At 45.5% G+C, this 21,317-nt stretch overlaps 2 protein-coding genes across 11 annotated transcripts; one reads left to right on the top strand and one right to left on the bottom strand.

Annotated features, from left to right (window-relative positions):
- Window positions 1-1,848: 1,848 nt before the first annotated feature.
- On the bottom strand, window positions 1,849-21,188 carry LOC1273186 (protein NASP homolog). Of its 3 annotated transcripts, none has more exons than XM_312139.5 (4): window positions 20,931-21,188; window positions 3,046-3,944; window positions 2,676-2,950; window positions 1,849-2,599 (listed from the first exon to the last, which is right to left on the bottom strand). In XM_312139.5, the coding sequence occupies exons 2-4, from the start codon at window positions 3,857-3,859 to the stop codon at window positions 2,318-2,320; spliced, it is 1,371 nt and encodes a 456-aa protein (XP_312139.5). In that variant the 5' UTR covers window positions 3,860-3,944; window positions 20,931-21,188; the 3' UTR covers window positions 1,849-2,317. The 3 variants fall into 3 exon arrangements, with proteins under 3 accessions (XP_312139.5, XP_061508768.1, XP_061508767.1); XM_061652784.1 differs by lacking the exon at window positions 20,931-21,188 and adding an exon at window positions 4,843-5,008; XM_061652783.1 differs by lacking the exon at window positions 20,931-21,188 and adding an exon at window positions 4,651-4,780.
- Window positions 5,202-20,911, top strand: LOC11175743 (uncharacterized). Of its 8 annotated transcripts, none has more exons than XM_061652781.1 (6): window positions 5,202-5,654; window positions 8,039-8,271; window positions 13,137-14,581; window positions 14,656-14,982; window positions 17,230-17,367; window positions 18,273-20,911. In XM_061652781.1, the coding sequence occupies exons 3-6, from the start codon at window positions 14,236-14,238 to the stop codon at window positions 18,545-18,547; spliced, it is 1,086 nt and encodes a 361-aa protein (XP_061508765.1). In that variant the 5' UTR covers window positions 5,202-5,654; window positions 8,039-8,271; window positions 13,137-14,235; the 3' UTR covers window positions 18,548-20,911. The 8 variants fall into 8 exon arrangements, with proteins under 8 accessions (XP_061508765.1, XP_061508764.1, XP_061508762.1 ...); XM_061652780.1 differs by having other exon boundaries at window positions 5,202-5,822; XM_061652778.1 differs by having other exon boundaries at window positions 5,202-5,852.
- Window positions 21,189-21,317: the final 129 nt, after the last annotated feature.

Raw genomic sequence — 21,317 nt, 5'->3', positions numbered from 1 at the left:
TTAGGAGAGAATTTCCATGTTCTTACAAATGGAACTGATCATTCTAACAGTAACCCTGTCGTTTAAAATGCTTAAAATCTCCTTAATTCTCTTTATTTGATTAAGAATATCTATCCAAAATTAACGAGAAGAAAAACAATTTTAAGAGCCATTCAATTACCCTCATAATGCCACAAAACGATCGTACAGTTACTGATCGACGCTTCAATTGTAACGATAATTGCTTAACAGCCGTCTTTAAAATGACCCCCCCTACAGTATAAATGATCTTTCCACAAACTGCTAATTACTTCCGACAGCGTTTCACCGTAAACTCGAGCACTTATTAATAACCGACACCCCCAGCACTGCCCGGTTCAATAAAAACAACAATGCCACACGACGACGCGCTGTAATCGCTTTAACCCAAAAAATTGTCTCCACCCATAAAACCGTTCGCGCCAAAACAGTGCGGACCTCTCTCAGCGGTATGTAATTACACGTAACACTTACCCCCCACGAGGGGAAGGGACGAGGTTAAACGCGTTAAAGGAAAAACAAAACTCGCTCCCACGACCGCAACAGCAGCAGCAGCAACCGCAGCGTTACTGATCGGTGCCGCGAAACGCCGGATGAAATTACACTCTCCACTCCACATCACACACACACACAGGGTGTGGGGGTAAAGGGTAAGGAGGAAATGACACCAAATGGCCAATCAATCAACGAGAGAAAAGCTTTCCCCCATCTCCCCGCTACGTTCCCTTAAAAAGTACGGGGAAACAAAGCACCAAATGCACCCACTGCCAAACCCGTGGAACTACCGGTGGAGGGGTTTGTCATCCCGAAGACACACGCCGGCGCGACCCTGAACTCTAAACGCAGCAGCGGACCAGCAGACCGACCACCGGTAACCCAAATGAAAGGAGGGGGGGGGATTGAGGCGTAAGATGCTACGCGGGATTCACCGTTTTCACCAATCAACCGTAATGCGACAACAACAAAGGCGGATGTTTTCACCCCTCCCGTTTTGCTTTGGCGCTGCGGTGTTGCGCCCATCATGCTGCTGCGGCGTCGCACCCGTGGAAAACGAAAGGGAAATGAACGATGGTGCTCTGCTGGTGGTGGTGTAGAAGCGAAAGTTTTTTTTTCGAGCAGAATACGTCTCACAGGCGGCTGGCCCGTGTGAGCTTCCGCCATCGCCAAACTACCACACCCGGCATCCGAATGACACTAAACGGTGTTCCATTATCGTTAATTTTCCTCGGCGACTGACAAAACGACCGCATTTCGTTTCCCTCCTGCTGTCCCCGACCACGAATACGTTTACCCCCCCCCCCCCTCCCCCACCCCCCTTCTTGCTCTGCTGCGCCCTTATCGGATATGCAGTGATCGTCAACATCCGACTGTTGCCCTTCCTTGCTCTCTATCTCTATCTCTTTCTCTCTCGCTCCACAATGTAAAGCGATCTGTAAGTGCACGTGGAAAATGGTTCGGTGATGTGCTGCACTTACGCACTTTTACTTGTTGTTATGCATGTTGCAATTGCCATTCCATCTTCCTCCTGTGCGGTTTTCTGTGGGGTTCACCTTTTAAACGATCACTTTTAGTTTCGATACTGCTACTGCTGCTGATGGAGATGATTTAAACTTGTGTCGCCCTTACCTCACAAACACGAGTGTGAAGAAAAGAAAGTGAAATGGTCGCCGTATAGCACACATACAGGATAACAATAGTATTGTGAAATTAATTTAATTTTAATATGAAATTTTATCAATAAATTACGTAGCTAAACACGATTGTGATGAATTTGTCATAGTGGAGGTACAGCACAAACATGCTTAAAAAAATTAGTACAAGTATAATAAATAAATTCCATAGTTTCCTTACTTTTATTTCTGAGAATAACGTGGTACAATACAGAATCCAGTTCTTCACACCTTGGCACACGGTGCTTCAATATGCTCCAGAACAAATGCTAGGAATGCCGGTTGTTCAAATTCTTTCCACGAGCGTACCGCTCTTGAGACAGTGTTTGGAATAATGTTAACGAATAATTTAAAATAAAGAAAAAGAAGAGTGCATTCAGAGGCCTTGCTGATGTGATACGCGCCGCCTTCGAGAGCAAGGTCGCAAGAGAACCAAAAGTGCAAAAACAAATGAAGAACTTAAAACGTAAAATCAATGGATTGTCGCAAATGTGGTACGGTGTGTAAGTACGAAAACGAAACATGAGCTCCACAACACACACACTACACACACTCTTAACACCCTTAAAACGTACACGGTATTTGCTGCTCCAGGTTCTGTCTGTGTGTTGATGTATGCGATGATGTCCTTACGTACTTGTGTTGTGTGTCGCTGCATTATCCGCTTCGGAAGCCGTCTTCTTGGCCGGCGATCCTTCCACTTCCATGCTGGCGCTGTCGGGCTTTTTTCGCTTGATCAGGTGCGAAATGTCGGTCGCCGGCTTGGCCGCCAACTTTGAAGTGGAACCGTTGCTGCTGGAACTACCGCCGGCGGACGATGTACCGGCACCGTTGTTCAGATCCTTGCCATTCGTGTCCACCTCACCGGAAACGATGATCTTCGAGAGCTCGCGCTTGACGTCTTCGATGGGCTGTATAAGCAAAATTCCATAAATAAAACACACTCCAATGGGTTTCCGCTCGAAAGCGAATGTGAAGTTGCCATACCGTTTTCATCGCCTCTTCGACGTCGGCAATCTTTTCCAAAATCTCCTGCTTCATCTGCTCCAGATCCTGGATGGTTTCCTTAATATCATCGGTCTGCTCCTTCGCCTTTTCCTCCTCTACCACCTTCTCCAGCTCGGTTACGGCGCCCTTGAACGAGTTGATGGACTCTTCAAACTCGCGCTCCATCATGTAGCACAGCCCAACCTTGTAGTTCACCTCGGCCAGCAGACGCAGATCGGGTTGTTTGGTTTTCTGGTAAATTTCCAGTGCTTTCACTGAAAGAAGGACGAACAATGTGGTTACATGCTTCATCACACCACACAATTGAAACATATAAGCATGCAAAAGGGAAGGTTTCCCTCCTACTTACCGTAATCTTTGATCGCTTCTTTGAAGAAACTGTTTTCGAACGAGATGCCTGCCAGTTCCGTGTAGCATTCGGGAAGATTTTCGTAGCCCTTATCACCCTGCTGCTGGAAGATGTGTACCGCCAGTTCTAGGATTTCCCACGCGACCTGCAAGTTGTCCGCGTTGTCCTCCTGCACGCTCGTATCACCGTTCGAGGTGGAGGGACCCGGCTGTGGCTCGCCATTAGCGTCCGACGAAGTGCTGCTAACGCCAGCTTCTGCCTTAGCTTCCACTTTATCTTCTGTTGTTGATGATTCACCATCCTTTTCTTTCTCCTGTTCTTTCTCCTTGTCCCCCTCCTTTTCTTTCTCCTTTTCCGTAGCACTACTCTCCACCAAGGCAGCTTCGTCCTTCGTATCCATTGCCTCACCGTCACCGTCTTTTTCCTTTTCTGCACTTTCGTCTCCCGCTTTCTCCTGCTCACCGCCCTCAGCAGCAGCAGCCGCAGCTCCTTCTTCTTCTTCGCCACCTTCCTCGCCCTCCTCATCCTCCTCGTCGTCCTCGTCTACCTCTTCGCCATCGTCGGCCGCCGCGATCAGGTTGTTCTCATCTTTCCCGAGGGCAATCAGTGATTTTGCATACATTAGATAGGGCAACCCCAGCTCTTCCGCGTTCGGCCCGTACAGCTCGGAGTAGATGGAGCAGCAAGCGCTCAGATCGTCGGCCGCATCCGCGTACTGTTTCATGCAATAGTTTCGGCTGCCGCGACCGAACAGTTCCTTCGCTTCGTTAACTTTCTCCTCCTTCGTCACAAGGGTTTCCGACTTTTCTGCCATGGCGCTTGATTACTACAACTATATCACTGTATGGTGTAGGAGTTAGGGGATGATCACAAGCGCAATATTTACGGAATCGTAGGTCCTGTAAATACAATTATGAAAAAATAATATAAAAAACCATCGTCAAACCTTATCGACTATGATTAAAATTAAATTACACAGAGGATTATTTCTTAACTTAATTCAATGCATTCTATACTAGCACACAATTACTCTAAGGAACTCCCTAAATAAGTCTATCAACAAGCCCTCTAATCAACCCGGCAATTCTCACAGGAATCATGTGTATGGAAAATGGCATATAGCGCCTTCTTCCATCGAAAACAGCGTCAAGTCATGCGTGTAAACTGTTGCACATCCCCGCGGCTATAAATAGATCATTGTTGGAGGACAGTGGGTGCAAATAAACACATATCGACCATCGATGGTTGTTACATCGGCCGTCGAACGTGTCCAACCCGCGCAGTTAAGGTGCGGTGGTGAATAATTCATACAACATGTACTACACACTTTAACATTTTTCCTCGATCGACATATAACATACTGGTTGTCTGGTGCGATTTTCGCTGTGTATGTGCCGCTTTCCTCAAAACATTACTGAACCGTGCCATGAAACACGTAGCTTTGGGGATACATAAAACGTTACATTTGATGCTTGATGTACTTTACCTAAAATAACTCAAATTATCAACAGATTCTTACCCAACATAAAGATATTAAATATAGCTAGACACGTCAAAACCAAGGCAAACTACCTATCCTGATTGACGCATACCCTCCTCTCTTACCTACATCACACGCACCGGCGCTGTTATTAGAATACGCCGGGAACCTTCTTCTGTCTACTGACTAAATCCGGATCCCTCAAAAAAAGAAACAACAACCGGAGCTAGATGGTTCTAGTGTCAAACGATAGTGCAAACAAAACTCTGCATTAACAATGAACGTCAAAGTCGAGTGAGCGGTTAACTTGTCCGTACCCTTGTCCGTGTGTCGCGGGTTTTTCCGTACACTATCGGTGCCCAGTAATATACACACACACGCGTATTGATTTTCTCCACACCAAGTGCGCAAGCTTTCCCAGCCAAGCCAACGCTCAAACAACAACACAACACCAGCCGAGAAAAGGGATGCTTCGAGCGCGCCTTCGCTTTGTCTATTACACAGAGTGTGCTGCCGTCTGGTACACACTACTATACCAGTGCGAAGGAAAATGAAATGGAGGAAAAGCTTCAACGCAAAAACAAAACACAAAAGCACACAAAAATAATAGAGAGCTGTGTATATAGTAGTACACAGAGGGAGAGAGAACAACATCGAAAGGACCTCTCGAAAACTCCTCTACAGATGAGAGGAAAAGTGTAACACATTCTCATAACAAACATTGGCGCGTTTGTGTGTGAGTGTATTTTGCACTTGGGAAAACTCTTCAGGATCCACTTGAAACGTTAGCTTCCTTTGATTGTTCTCCTGATGGCTCTCTCTCTCCTCTCCTTGTGTTTGCCCATCTGCTCCTTTCGAACAGTTTTATTCTCTCCCTCTCTCTCACACACAGGTACACTCTCTGTTTGGTAATTCTCACCGAAGGAAAAACGGAGCTATCCATGCATTCGGTGCATGGTCGGCGAAGAAAGTTCACAGTTCAAGCGCCAACACGTAGCGCAACGTACGCGCGTGCCGTGACAACACTCCAGGGCTGAACATACATACACACAAAAACACACACGCACACAATGACAGAAAGGCAAAACTAGTGTCCTAAACCAGAGTACATCATCGAAATCACATCGAAGTGAATCATTCAAAATAAAATAAAATAAAATAAAAAAATAAAACTGAAGCTGCTGTACACTACCCCCAAACACGAATCGGCGGCGCACTTTAACCCCCGCCGCGTGCCAGAGGTCAATCGGTGTGCTTTTACACAGACGAATCGAGTACACGCCACAGTATCAACAAAGTAGAGTATCTACATATCTGCTCCATTGCTGTGCGTAAGCCTCGTTTGTTCAAGTTAATGCCTTTAATGCTTGTAGTAGATTTTCGATGAGAAGGACATTTCGAGACCACAAGAGCTGTGTATTGCATCTTTTTCTTCGGAAGATGTGATAGAAGTACTATGAAAAAGGCCATAAAAATCAGAATTTCGTGGGATAAGTAGAAAGACGAGTGTGTTACGTTATGGTTCCTGTGGGAATAATGTGACACGGTACAAAGTGCTGGAAGAATTTATGTGTAAAAAGTGCAATAAAGTAAAAAAAGTGTGGTAGCGGGCATGTCAGAGTTTGTCGGCCAAAGCTCTTCTTGCGTGCACTGTGTGTGTGTATATAGAGTAAATCTCGGTGTGTTACTTAATCAAATGCATACGTAATCAGGTCGCCCAGCTCAAGCTCTAACGCCTCTACTATTAGTGAAAGTGTGTGTGTGCCCATGTGTGTGCCTTTGCGTTCGGTGTGTACTGTGCATTTCTAGTCGGATTGCACTGTCGATCCCTTTGTATACATTAAAATTTGCATTTTTTTTGTATTTGCTTGCAACGACAACAAGACACAAAAGAAACACAAGCATAAGTCCTACACTGCTGCTGTGTAATAAATGTAAATATATGGTGTATTTTATGCTCAACCTCGTCTCACAGCAGCGGTGTATGTGTGAATGTCGCATCTTTACGAGACACTTCTTTCCCTTCCCCAAATTCCAATTCGGTGCCGACGACAGCACCGAAGGAAGACGACCTCAAACCCCACAACAAAAACGTCGTGTAATTCGTTTCGTTTACTTTTATGTAAATAAGCGCAACGGTTTGGTCGAATTTTGGAATGCTGTTCGCTACTTCGGTCTAAAAATCAGACAGCAAAAAACAAAAGGAAAAAAGAACGGCACAAAGGCACTAGCTAAACAGAAAAAAAATATTCTAATCGATTTGATTGACACGCGGAAAGTGCACGGTGGTGGTGGTGGTAGAGAGGAAGCATAATTTAAACTGGCAGGATCAACCGCGGTGGTCACCAAACGCAAGCATGCTCACCAACAGTGCTTCATAGCGCTGGATATACATCAGGCTTTTGTGCACCATCAAGCGCCGAGGAGTTACTCTCTGCCTCCCGCTCTCTCTCTCCTCCTGCACTAGAATTAACGTTCCTAGCATAAGGATACAGGGTTTCCCACGATTTATTGGTTGGTTCCCACGATTTATTGGTGCGTTCCCACGATTTTTTGGTCATTTCCCATAATTTTTTGGTAGCAACCCACGATTTATTGGTCGGTTCCCAAATATTATTGGTCGGTTCCCAAATATTATTGGTCGTTTCCCAAATATTATTGGTCGGTTCCCAAATATAATATAATATAATACCGACCAATAATATTTGGGAAACGACCAATAATATTTGGGAACCGACCAATAATATTTGGGAACCGACCAATAAATCGTGGGTTGCTACCAAAAAATTATGGGAAATGACCAAAAAATCGTGGGAACGCACCAATAAATCGTGGGAACCAACCAATAAATCGTGGGAAACCCTGTAATAACACCAAAGCGGCTTTTAGCAACACGAACCGTCCAGACAAGAACCAGCGGCGTACACCACCAACAATTGAGGCCAATTTTTCACTGCATCAAAGACGCAGAAGCAAGCGCGAAAAAGCACCGCCTGTGGAGGTGTATAATTGGACAATTGTACCCCCTGCACAAATGGAATTAAAATATTGCATTTAGTAGCGAGGGCGAGAATGCACAGCACACGGCTCGATCTGTGATTAAATCTGTGAAACGAAGGGTTGCTTTTCATTCTAACCTTTCACCAGGTACAATTGTAATGGATTACAAATAGCGTTTATTCTTTTCGTAGCTGGTTTAACAAAACTTCACCCTCATCTTAACCGAGCGATGATGTTACAGGGTTTTCCAGGGGTTCTCATAGTTATGGGACATATTTCTTGATTTTTTTCTTATAGGAAGTAAACTTCATATGATGGAAATTGGACACTATGGCATTCTATTTTGACAGGCTCCTTGGAATTTCCTATTAGATTTGTCCAACAGGCGTGCTATAGAATACAATTCCTATTACAATAAGTTCAATTCAAGTAAGAAAGAGTCAATAAAGTGTCCCACAGCTGTAAGAACTCCTGGTAAACCCTGTAATAAGAAGTATTGTGTTTTTTAAACAGCAAAAGTGAATGTGAAAAACAGGAAAAATAAGAAATTACAAGAAAAAATATCAAATCATCCGCATACAACTTACATCACTCATCCTACAAACTTTGAATATCGAATACGACACACCTGAGAAGCACAGCACCGCCTAGAAGTTTCCCAAACAACTCAGCCATACCTACTACTACAAAAAACACACCCGCCGCCCATCGATTTCACCAGCCAGTATCGTGTACCGTGTGTTTGAGTAAGTACAAAAAAAAAACTAAAAAAAACTGAACAAAACTTTTACTATCATCCCCTGACACGCTTGCTTCCAGCACAGCAGCAGTCTTACCACCCACCCACCGGTCGTCGTGTAACGCGGCAGTGTTCCGCCGTATAAAACTTTGGGAGCTTGTTAGCGCGCCCACAAATACAAAGCATTTGGGGGAGATTAAAGTAGAATAAGAAGTCTCAAAAATGGTGCTCCATTTGAAAAGGACGGGCGAATTTTTGGGACAATTAATTTCTGTTCCACTTCGCGTTCGACGACCGCGCAGCATTTTTGGATTGTTCTTGGAAACAAGCACAGCACACCGAGGAGAGAGCACGCAAATTGTTTGGCCAGTAGTGCTGCTGTGGCGTGCGCTGCTGCACACTGCTGCCACGGAGGACACGGAGGCGCATAAATCAAAGCTAAACATTTCGATTTGCTGCCGCCGCTTGTTGGTCGTCGGTCGTCCTTTCGCTTTCGACTCCGCGTGTGGTTGTGTGGGAATTCGCTTTGTATATATAGGCCCTCTGCCAGGCCTGAACATGAAAAACGCCTAACGTATAGCTTTGAGAGGATAGTGGAGTAGGTAGCAGCGGCTAACAGCGACGACGGGAGTGTCCTTTTTTCTACCTCTGGCCGACCTCATTACAATATTCATCCTAAAACCGTGGCCGTGGGTTTCTAAGCCTGATTCCGTTCCAACGCCCTAACAAGAGGTTAGTGGCCGCATGAAACGAACCCTCCCCCCCCCCCTCTTCCTCCCCCCTCACAGCAGGACAAACCCATTAAACCTTGGAATGATCGGGCGGCGGTGGTGTGTATGTGTGTGTGCGTTTGTAGGTCGTTGATTGTTACAGGTTATGATTTGGATTTGCAAACGACCAAACCATTAAGAAAACGGAACGGACTCGTCTATCATCTGGCCGGCGGGCAATGGTACATTGAGAGGGGGGGTGTCTGGGTGTCGCCCGGGTGTGGTAGGTTAAGAAGGTTAGGAAGAGGACGGATAAGTGGGTGGTATTAGCAGTGGGTTATGTTTTGTGCCATAGCCACTGTCTGGCAATACATGCATAAAACACGCAATCTCGGCCATTTCGTTTGTTACGCGTCGTTCCAGGTGATTCAAAGAAATCATTTAAAAATTTTGATTATTTTTAAAATGGTTTCATGGCTGTTGGAACTAATTAGAAGGGTTTAAATAAGACCTTAAACCAACTCAAGAATCACCTCACGGAGTAAACGGCCAAACAACAGTAAAGTGTATTGATTTAATGAACTCAACAATCACACACTACACTTACACTTGTGCCATCAAAAAGCAATTAAAAGGAGAGATAGAAAGTACGGTGAGAATGAAGAGCAAAACTTTGTCCTCAAACTCACACAGCAGCTCACTCTTCCAATACTGAAAAGCCTACACAAAAACAGGAAAGGATCCCTCTTCCGGAAAGGCGTGACCCGGTGCCTTCAAGCTGCAGCATCCGGTCGGGGTGGCCGAGAGCAGTTAGATAGAAGAACACCAAACAGACACAGGCACAATATCTATTATCCTCGGTGCTATTATGGTGGGAGCTTATGGGAAAACTTTTACCATTTTACCATTAGTGTGCCGAAAACGTTAGAGAGATTGTTACTGTGTGTATGTTTAACTACTACACCACCACTATACTATTTGCTCTCTAACACATAAGTCATTATTTTTATAGCCCTTTTTACTGTTGTGTAGTGCACGGGTGTGCCCTCAGAAAACGGGTCACACACTCCAATCGATTGAGGGACGTGTTTCTGTGTGCTTAGTAGAGGTTTGTGGATAGAAGAGATACAACAAATTAACAAGTTCACAGCTTAACTACAGAGGCCCCCCTCAGTCTACTACCTGACCTGTTTGAGAATAAATTATGCATCTTTCCTGACACATGTTGAATAATTGTTTGCTTCCTTCCGGAGGAGGTTCAGAATACGAAATGAAGGTAGCACACGTGTAGAGGAGAAGGAGAAAGTACTATAAATGAGGGTATTTCTCCATTGTTCGATTAATTGTTCTAAACGGCAGGTGTAGTAAAGCCATCCAAAAATGATATCATCTTAACTACCCTTTCAATTAGTAGATCTCCATTTGACTAAAAGGAAAACCAACCATAAAACTCGTTACTCGCTCAAAAACAACAACACAAAGTGCCTTAAGACGTTTACTGAAAAACCACATCCGCCCCCAAACCACCGAACCGATCGCCTGTCACGGCTTATCGACAAGAAAGGCAAACCAAGCGTTTGGGACGCAAACAAAAAAGCGCAAACACTCCGCTTAATGGATTAGGGGGCGTCTATATTGGGGGCGGTTTGCGTGCACACACACACACACACACTCATCTCTTGACAAACAAAATCCTTTTTCCAGTGGCTCTGCACCACCACCTTTCCCCGGTTGATGTATCCGAGAGGTGTATGGATTCAGTATAGAGTGACATTTACCCATTTATGGAAGCTCATCCTTAAGATGCTTCTACTCGGAGTGTAGTGTATAAAGAAAGTCTTAAGGTTGACAGTTGATCCTCCCCCCACCGTACAGAGCGGAAAGGACAGGATCATTCCGAGAAACGCGTGGGCGGCTCAAAGTGGCCTACACGCATTTCATTTGTGTGCTGAGCTGATTGGCAGTCAGAGTGAGAGATAGAGAGCAAAGCCTCCGGCAATCCGAGCACAAGAAGATTATGCTTGCGTCCTCTAATGGCTGGTACGGGGTAATACATACTACAAAACAAATGGAACGATTTCAAGAGCATTTACTAATGGAAAGTGCTTGCCAGAAAAGCTACTTCTACTGCTTTTTGTAATGCACAACTTCCATTGTGTTCGGAGTGTGTCCTTAACGGATACGTTCCTTAACCAATGACATTTAAAATTGTTTGAAATTGTTAAAATATTCCATAATAAAACCATTAAAACTGGACGATTAAAGCTAACCAGATTGCTTTCGCATCGTTCGACAACAATATAGCGAACTGGTAGATGGTAGATAATTAACGCACGCACACATGTAATTTTCGTCCAACATTTGACGCCACAACGTCGTCGCGTATCAACACGCAATTACAACGCGCGCAATAGCGTTTCATTGTTATGTACGATTAAACATTCGCACGAACAGTCACATGATGCTCGCGCATATCCTGCACAACGGCCCGGAGGTGGAGCGAAGGGAGGGATGGGGTTTGTCCCATTTCTCCCCCCCCCCCCATGATTTCAATTCCTCGGTGGAATGATCTCATTCCAGTCCAGTGATGATGGGTGGATGGGAGTTTACACATATATTTAACATTCACTTAAATTACCGACCATATTTGCATGACAAACAATCTCCGGAATTGGTGGAGTCAACCCCGAAAAAAAGCGAAAAACCCACCCAGGCATGGTGGCGGTTGTCCGCGGAAAGGTCTCATATTGGAATGAATAAATAAAGCAGGTCCCTTTTTTGTTTGTGTGATTCGAGGAAATATTGCGTCGCAGTTTCATGGGCATGAGCACATTGGAACATGAATTAAATAAGAGATCAAGAACAATATCAAATTCATTTAATACCTAGCTCATCTGATCAGATCGTGCAAAAAAGAAACAATTCAATATTGAACTAATTTACATAAAACAATTAATTATAATTGAATTATGTTTATCTTACAACGATAAAATAATAGCTTCGACAATATCGTATAACTAATGATCCTCTCCTCTCTGTGGGTAAATTGTTACCTCATTTATCTTCAAATTATCCACCATCCAAGGCCTTAGAGCTCAAGGACGACTACCGTGCACCGGGGTAAGCGCGTGTAAGCGCAATCAGCCGTGCTTCACGAACCCAAAAGCCCGAAGTTCGCACTAAAAACACTAATCAAGGATTTTGATTATCTTCCCTCTGTCTCGCCCGCTCTGTTTCGCCCTCTCTCTCTCACTTCCATCGAAACGACACGTGCCATACTTTCGCTTGAATTATATCCTACCTTCTGCAGCCGAAACAATGCTTTGCGCCGTTTTGTCGCTTGCAAACACTGCGTTAATTAGGATGGATCCATCCGCCGCCGTCCCGTAGCGTACCACATACAGGTTGGGGCCTTTTAAAAAGCGAGGCTCCGAGTAACGAATCGTTCTCTGCTTCTGTTAATCGACTCTCCCACGTTGGTGGTGCTGAGGGTTAAGGAGAAGGATGTGATTGTATCACAATCCCATTATCATACCAGCAGCAGCAGCACCATGCGCCTCCATCAACCGGAGATGCAGCAGGGAAGGAGTAGCTTCGTACAGCAAACTCTGGGGTCGTTCGTTTAAAGTTTACTCGCTCTGTGTTGTGACGGTGGTGGTGATGGTAGTGGTGGCATAAACCCGGCACGCTCTACATGCTTCCGATTGGAGCAGCATCGTAAAAATGTCCAGCTCGGAAGCCGGCTGGCGCCTGAACATGATAACGTACAATACACTACGCCGGAACGGTTCAAAGGGGGGGGGGGGGGGGGGGGGGGGGTTCGTACAACGATGCACGTCGCTCAGATTGTTGGGTTTAGGATAAGGGATCTCAGGCGAGTCAGTAGCCATAACTGTCAAGTAAAACGGCTAATAGAAATCCGCAGACGATGGCCAATACGAAAGCTATTTTAACGATTGAGGGATGTAATTGAAGCACCATAGAGAAAGCACATGCGGTAGCACATGGCCTGATTGGATTGCAAAGGCATTTGCAAATTAAAAAGTGAATTTAACGGATAAGAGGACAAACCCTCACAGTGCCGTAGCTCTTCCTTCCATTTTCACTATTTGCTTCGTGAAGATCGTATGACCTCATTCTTTACTTTCTACTTCCATTGTAGGGTTCTTGCTCTGACGTAATTCCGACCAATCTCCTCGCTGGCACTGGATCCGGGCGACAAAATGAAGCGGCACGATACCGATTTATGACTCGTAAACCACGGCTCGGACAGCGGCTGCAAGTACACCGTGACGACCCGTTGCCTACCCGAAGCATCGACGATAACCACCTACACTATCATATCCACACCACCAAGGACACCGACCACAGGCCCAGCAACGTCCCCACAAGATCCACAATTGTCACCACCAACACCACCACCGACCAGCAGCATTAATTTGCCGATCACTTCTGATACACCGAACCGAACAACCTCCGAAGAACGTGCAGCAGCGGCTGCAGCTCCGAACTCTTCGGACGAATCACCACCATCACGCATCAGCCCCCAACAGGCGGAAGACAATAATAAGTTGGACTGCAGTGAGCGCTTCGAGCGGCGTAGAAACTCCTTTTTCGAAAGCATTCGAGCAGTAGTGGTACGTGGCACCAACAGCAGACACCAACAACAGGCAACGAACCAACTCGACACGGAAGAAGGCAGCGACGAGCTGCAATCACTGCGTGCGCCAGCAGCATCAGCTTTGCACTATCACCAACGGTCCAACGTGGATTTTGGACCCACCGACAGGACGACAGCAACGACGGCCGCCAATATTACTTCCACCGCAAACATCGCCGCCACCACCACCATCACGTCGGCGAACAGTTACTCCCGGAATAAGTCGACCACACGCAGCTGGCCCGTGATACATCGTAACAATTCCTACTACCGCTACCAAACATCTAGTGGCAGTGGCGGCGGAAGCGGCGGTGGTGGTGGTGGTGGTGGTGGCGAAAGTGGGACTCAACAGTCCTCCTCCGCTCACCGGCGACAACCATCATCGCATCAGCACGGCTATCTACAGTACGACTACGATGCACCCCTGCTGCAGTACGGTGGCGGTGGCGGCGGCGTAAACTACTACCCGCCCAATGATACGAACAACAACACGCTGGGCAACGATTACCATCTGCTAGCGAGCGGTCACCACTACCCACCACCGCCGGACAAGTCTCCCAGCATTGACAGCTGCTACTACTATCAGCACTACAGCACCAGCATGCAGCCATCGGCGACGACCACCACCATCATGGCCACGACCAGTACGGGTCCGGGCGGCACGACGACGACGACGGCCAGTTCCGGAGCTGCCGCACCCAACCATCCACAGACACCGTCCGGCAATGGGACGTGCTGCTCGATACCGCCACCGATCATGTTCCTCTTCCTGACGCTGCTCATGACGTCCAGTGCGACCGCGATGTTGTGCGCCGCCATCATGACCGATCACTGGGAGCACGTGTCCTGGGACCGCAACAGCCTCGATCGCATCAGCAACGAAACCGCCATCGAGCTGCACTGGTACCTGGACGGCCGGGCGGCAAAGATTCCGCTCAAGGGCAAAGGTATTTACGGCCGCAGCGCCCGCGTGTGCCCTAAAAGCATTGTGAATCCATTCTCTGTCCACCCTTCCCATTAGGTTTACCGAAGCAACAACATCCTCATCATCATCAGCAGCAGCAGCAGCAGCAGGTTGGACAAAAGAGCGGTGGGGCAGCGACGAACCCGGTGGTGACGGATAATCGGGCCGGCGTTTTTCTCGTACCGATGAACGGTGGCATCTGGACGCTCTGTATCGATCTGACGGCGGAGGAGATCCGGGAGATGTCGAACGATGGCTTTCCGCAGGTCGATCAGTGCGTCAACTATCTGGCCGGCACGATGGAGAGCGCACAGGGCAACGATGAGGATGCGAGGGCCGATTGGCAACACAGTGAGTCCCAGGCGTCCTTACATCCGCATTTAAGTAGGTACAGCGCGACGCGCCTCATCTCTTTACTAGTATCTTTGCTCCTCTTCTCCTCCAATCCTACCTTTTCTGTCTTCTCCTCCTACTGTGTGTGTGAAACACCTTTGATCGTTGTCACCGGAAAGCTGCTTTGTTGCCGGTCCTTGCAGTGTGACACACAGTACTTCTTCTATTTCAATTAACCTTTAACCTTAAACATAGCACACACTCTCCTGCCATTGTCGTCAGCTTTCTGCGGCTGTTCTATTTCCATCCATTCGCCCCGGACTGGTGGATAGATAGGGTGCTATTTTCACATTATTCCTCTTTATCAACGACATTGGACATTTTAATAGGATGAGACAATCTAAATTAAATATTTCCCACCCGGTTAACCTTTAACCCTGCTATTGCGTCCTGAAGGCTGAGTCTATTTTTGCTTCAATTGGAAATATTTCTTCCACAGAGCTACACCTACTGGAAGAGTTAAAATTAATAATCTGCAGGAAATTCCTCACACGAATTGGATGATAATACAGGGTTTCCCACGATTTATTGGTTGGTTCCCACGATTTATTGGTGCGTTCCCACGATTTTTTGGTCATTTCCCATAATTTTTTGGTAGCAACCCACGATTTATTGGTCGGTTCCCAAATATTATTGGTCGGTTCCCAAATATTATTGGTCGTTTCCCAAATATTATTGGTCGGTATTATATTATATTATATTTGGGAACCGACCAATAATATTTGGGAAACGACCAATAATATTTGGGAACCGACCAATAATATTTGGGAACCGACCAATAAATCGTGGGTTGCTACCAAAAAATTATGGGAAATGACCAAAAAATCGTGGGAACGCACCAATAAATCGTGGGAACCAACCAATAAATCGTGGGAAACCCTGTAAGAAGAATTCTCCAAAATCAATTCTATTTGTTCTTTGTTTTATGGTTTTCAGCTCAGTATAATGCTTGTTTAACAATTGCAAAAAAAAAACAAAGCGTACGCTTGATCAATTAGAATAGAATCAAGCGAACGATTATGCTTTAAGCTTCAATCCAAATTTGCATTCTCTTTTTGCGCTTCAATTCAAACAAAAATCCCCCTATTTTTACTTACAGGGTTTTGCAGGAGTTCTCATAGCAGTGGGACACTTTATTGACTCTGATTTGAAATTAAATTATTGTAATATGAATTGGATTCTAATCAAGGAATTTGTCAAATCTAACACGAATTTCCAATAGGAGTTCAATTCCCACAATACGAAGTTCACTTCCTATAAGAATGAGTCAAGAAAGTGTCCCACAAGTATAAGAACCCCTGTAAAACCCCGTAAACTGTTTCCACCCTTTCATCAACGCTTTTCCGACCACAAAGATGCACCTCACCATACATAGTTTTTTCTATTGTCTTCATCTCCTCCCGTCTATACCTCGTATTTCCTTCCGAACGAGCACAATTCAACCCTCACGTATCGATCGACTGGGAAGAAACACCAGCCACATCACATCAGAGCAAAAAGGCACCACACACATTTGCATTTGCCCACTCCTTCCAGTGTGTTTTGTTGCTTGGCTCTTCTACATAGGTGACTTCATATCGTCATGACTGGCAATTGCATAGCAATAATAAAAAGCACATACACACCTCCTCACCCTCATCCGTTTTCTGTGCATGACCGAGTGCATAATTTACTAGCTTTTGGGTTCGAGCACAACTAAAAGAAGAAGGGTAAAGGAGGGAGAGTTCGTACAATGGCAACCAATATACATTGCAGCTCTACTGTATCGATCAGTCGCACACCGCTATCCGTCATCGGGTTGACAGACGAACGATTTGCTGAACTACTCTTAGACCCCCGTATCCCCTTTTGCCAGTCTATTCTAATAATGCTTTTTTAATCTAAAAAACGAGCTTTTCCATCCCCCCAAAGACCCTGACCGCTTTGCTTTGCGTATCATTTGAGCTGTTTCGTGCTTGTGTAGGTATCCTTTTGCAAACGTGTTCCATTCTTCATCTCTTTTCCTACTGTATTTGCTTCACTTTCTTAACACTTAAGCCTGCAACTATAATAAATCGAATGAAAAGCTATAATCACTGGAACAATTACCATAGCTTAAACTAACCTATTTTTCTCCCTCGTTCTTGGTTTCTTCCGTGTCTTTGTGTGTGTGTTTTATTCCTTTCCTTTGCTCTTGCCCGGACGTTGCTGCCACAATTCACGGGACTGCTGATCCCGTGGTTGATGAAACACACACAGGAATGCAGAATCTATCGATTTCCTGTTCGCTCGTGTGCCTCATCATACTCGGTAGCGCTGCCCTGGTGGGCGCTTTCGGTGTGTGCCAGCGCCAAATCAGTGCCGTACTGGTGACGGGCGTAATGTACCTGCTGGCTGGTAAGTAGTATCCCACACTATGTCCACCCCTTCCCCCATTTTTGCCAATTCTCCTTTGGGGTGTTGCGCTCTGTAATGGTTTTCACTTTCCGGCAGGGATCAAAAGCTAAAAAGAGATACAATTTTCAAGCCCGTTCTCCGGTTAAGGGAGCGGGGGATTGGTTCACATGAAAAATTCACCGCAGAAAATGCTATAAAGTTTCTTCTACAAGTTTGTATTCTTTTGCCTGGGAGTCAAAAGCATACATAGACTATCCCATCCATCCCCCTGTCCACTTGGGCCACAGTGCCCACAGTGCCCTGCCGGCACGAAAGGCAATCAACACGCAATTCTCCAAGGAGCACGAAACGGAATCGATGAGATGAAGCGAATTGCTGCTGTTTAGTTTTCCTTTTCGCATCAGCTGCTCTCCCTCCCGGGGAAAACGGGTGCGAAACACACCGTCACGGAATGGTAGCAGACCCACCGGTACCAGCTATGAAGTGTATCGGTGTGTGTACGTGTGCGTTTGTCCTTCTATACGGCAACTTTGTTGCATACTTGGCTCCACACCATTGGCTACCATTGGCCTAGACGGGTACGGGAAATAGAAAATGACAAGTTCTATTCCTTTGAGAATTCAAGGACTACAACACAAGCCGCAACGCCGCTGTCTTCTTGATGGGCAAGCAAGTCACGCAACTTACAAGTTCATTGCAAATGTAAACAGTTAGCTTCTTTACTGCGAATCCTATCAGCTGGTAATAGTTGGAATGATGCTTTCGCAAGAACTTGAACCATGAGCTCTTATGACATGCAAATCGTTCTTCTTTTGAAGCTTTAACACAATCCTCTACAAACATCCTTTCCTTATTTAATTTCCTTCACTTTACACAACGTGATTCTTCTCTGTCTTCGCCCGCAGCGCTCTTCGCCCTATTCACTCTGATGATAATACACTTCAAGCGGCAACAGGGCCGGCCCCTGCTCGATAGCGACTTCGACGGCACGATCGACGGTGTGGTCGCCATCAAGGGGACGGCACGGGCCGCATCGAAATTCCTGGGCGCTCGCATCTTCGTCACCGCCTGGAGCCTGGAGCTGGGCTGGGGCGGTGTCGTGCTGTGCGTCTTTACCTCCTTCCTCTGGATTCTGCTGTCGAAAATCATGCGCTTCAATCCGCTGTCGGCAATGATTTGATGATTCAAATTTAAGTTCAACAAGGTCGCCGTTTACAGTGTAACCTAGTAGTAGCAGGACCCTGCAACACGCTCAATGTGCGACCGACCGACCGACCGCCGATCTCGACCTCCCCCCTCCACGGTGCAGGACTCCAGCCAGCCAGTGCACCGATCCGGTGATGATTTCTATTGATCGAACTCAAATCGAGCTGTTCAATGTAGAATAGCTATTATCAACATGTGGGGGGGAAATGATTTCCCACGGTGTTCCTCACCACCCCCCACCAGCCCCCACCAGCCAGGTTCGGTGGGGCGCATTTCTTTGTGATAACAAACTATTCCAATCATCGCACAATTCTCTCCACAATGCTTCAGCTTCGTCTTCAAACGGCGTGTGTTGAACGCACTATTATAGGATAACTTTAGGAAATGTTTCCGATGTTTTCAAACAACAACAATATATCATTGTAGTTTACACGCTTATACACTTTTTACGCGCCCTTTTTACATTTTTCATACCCTCCCTCACACTAATATGCCTTTTACAAGCTACTCACACTCGTTTTGCGTGATGCGTTAGAAAAGTTGTTAGAAAAGCTTCGGGATTTTCTTTAAGCCAAGCTTGATCATTATTCTAAGAAGAGACGTTTCTTTAACGTCAAACGTAGTTTTAGGCTCCCCGCTTGCGATATACCTTTACGGAAAACGGTTAGACGGTTAAAATTCGTTCGTTCAAAGCAACGCTTACATGTAGAAGTAATACTATTAAATAATTCCGTACCACCTATTGCGCTAATTTCTATAAAAAGAAGAAAAGAAATTGAATCAAGTATTGAAAGAGAGAAACAAGTAGAGATAGTGAAGCGAATTGAATGGTAGAGTGGTGGAGCAGGATCGAACGATATCGTACAATTTCAAACACGTTAAGAGAAAATCAAACAGATGGTGGTGGCATGCGAGGCTATGGGTGAAAAAGAACCAATTCAAATGTAAGAAATGCACAACTGCTACTCAAAAACTGCTTCGCGAACCGTTATTGTCGTCGTGGTGATCGGTAGTAATCTTGAGCTACGAACCATTGCTGGTAAAATGGTAACAAACGGAAAGGAAGCTCGATAGAGACTGTAAGCATCATCATTACACATCCTACATACAATACCCACACACATACACCATTGAAGAGGCATACGGAAAGCGAACGAACATTATTCAAAGTATTGGAACCACACACGAGATTAACTCCTATATAGGGGGGGTACATCCTTTGAATGTACAGGAAGTAATGTGTTAACGAAACTCATTTCTAATCAAATATCTTAGTGCAATGCTTTCATTGCCCGCCAGCAGCAGCATTATACTAGAATAGGAAGGACGCGTTTTACAGTTTTGGTTGTCTTTCTCTTGCTCACATGCCGCAGTTGGCAAGAACATTGCTTACACTTGACCCGCAGGCTCATGTGTAGGAGCAGCTGTTTCTTGATAACGATATTGTGGTTCGACGTCTAATTCCTCCGACCCGGAAAACACAAGAGCGTGGGGATGCGCGTTCAATTCGGTGCAAACACTCCGAGCTTAAAAACAGGCATTAGGTTCACAACAAGTTTTAAACGCAACTATACAGACAGAACACATACATATATAAAATCAGAAACCAGCGACCAGAACCCGGACCGGTTCCCCGGTATACAGAGCATGCGAGCATGGGAACGGCCCTATCCACCAGGGATAGAAGAACGGAAATACAATTATCGATATAGTTTATGTAAAAGCTTTGCCTTATAAAACGTAAGTGGAAACAAACAAAAAAAAACCGTGGTGCGAAACCAAAAGATTCTCTATATATACAGATATATACAAGGATATTAATTATACAAAATATTAACTTCTGCGAAACTTGATGCAAAAGACAGAGAGAGAGCGCGCGCGCGAGGGCTTTAGGAATAAAACAGAAAAAATATAGAAGGAGAAAGAAAATATCACACCAAACGCTTCGGAGAACGGCATCGCTTCAATTCCAACACATCATATCCGAAACGGGACGGGAACGGCGCAATTGTTCAATGTCTTTTGTTCTTTGTGTGGTACATGGAACTTGATTTTGGATTCTTGAGAAAACAGTCCTCGATGCGCTGGAATCTTCCGTTCGATGAATCTTCCAATGAACCCTCTTCTTGGTGGATTGTTGCTCCGGAGAGGAAAAAAAACATACTTTCACCAATTGTCTAGCTTCTTTTCCAGCGACAACCTGTCGTTCGCCATACCAAGACCATTTTAAGCCCCTTCTTTAGATCACTTACTAAAAGAAGATGAATCAACTTAATCGGCAGCTTTATGAGCTACGGTAGAAAGCGTCAACAGATCAAACGATCTTAAGATCGGTAAGAAGATTGCAACTAACTTACCCAGTTTTAGTAAAACAGCGGAACTGAAGTCAGTTGCTGGAAAGACGACACAACACCACCAATGTACGATTTCACGACTTCTCTTCAAACTTCTCTTCAAAATGGACACAAATCAATTGGAAGATTCGCAGGAAACAAAGACGAAGCGTTCTGATTTTTGCCGGCTGCTCTACAACAAGATCACAAATGGCGCGCAAGAAGCGGGGAGACATGCGGTGAAACGAAACGTCAAACTTTCCATCATTCAAGCAAACGGCGGAAAATGCTCGCGGTCATGTGGCATGACAGTTGGCTTTTTTCTTCAAAATTTTAAAATTAGCAGAATAATGGTTTTAAAACAGTATTTTTCTATTTTTTTTGTAATTGAACAGCTCTTTCCGAAATTAA

The sequence above is a fragment of the Anopheles gambiae genome, chromosome 2, assembly GCF_943734735.2.
Source record: "Anopheles gambiae chromosome 2, idAnoGambNW_F1_1, whole genome shotgun sequence".
Taxonomy (NCBI): Eukaryota; Metazoa; Arthropoda; class Insecta; order Diptera; family Culicidae; genus Anopheles; species Anopheles gambiae.
Note: the sequence above shows the minus strand (reverse complement) of the source record. Positions and strands in the feature narration are given on the sequence as shown.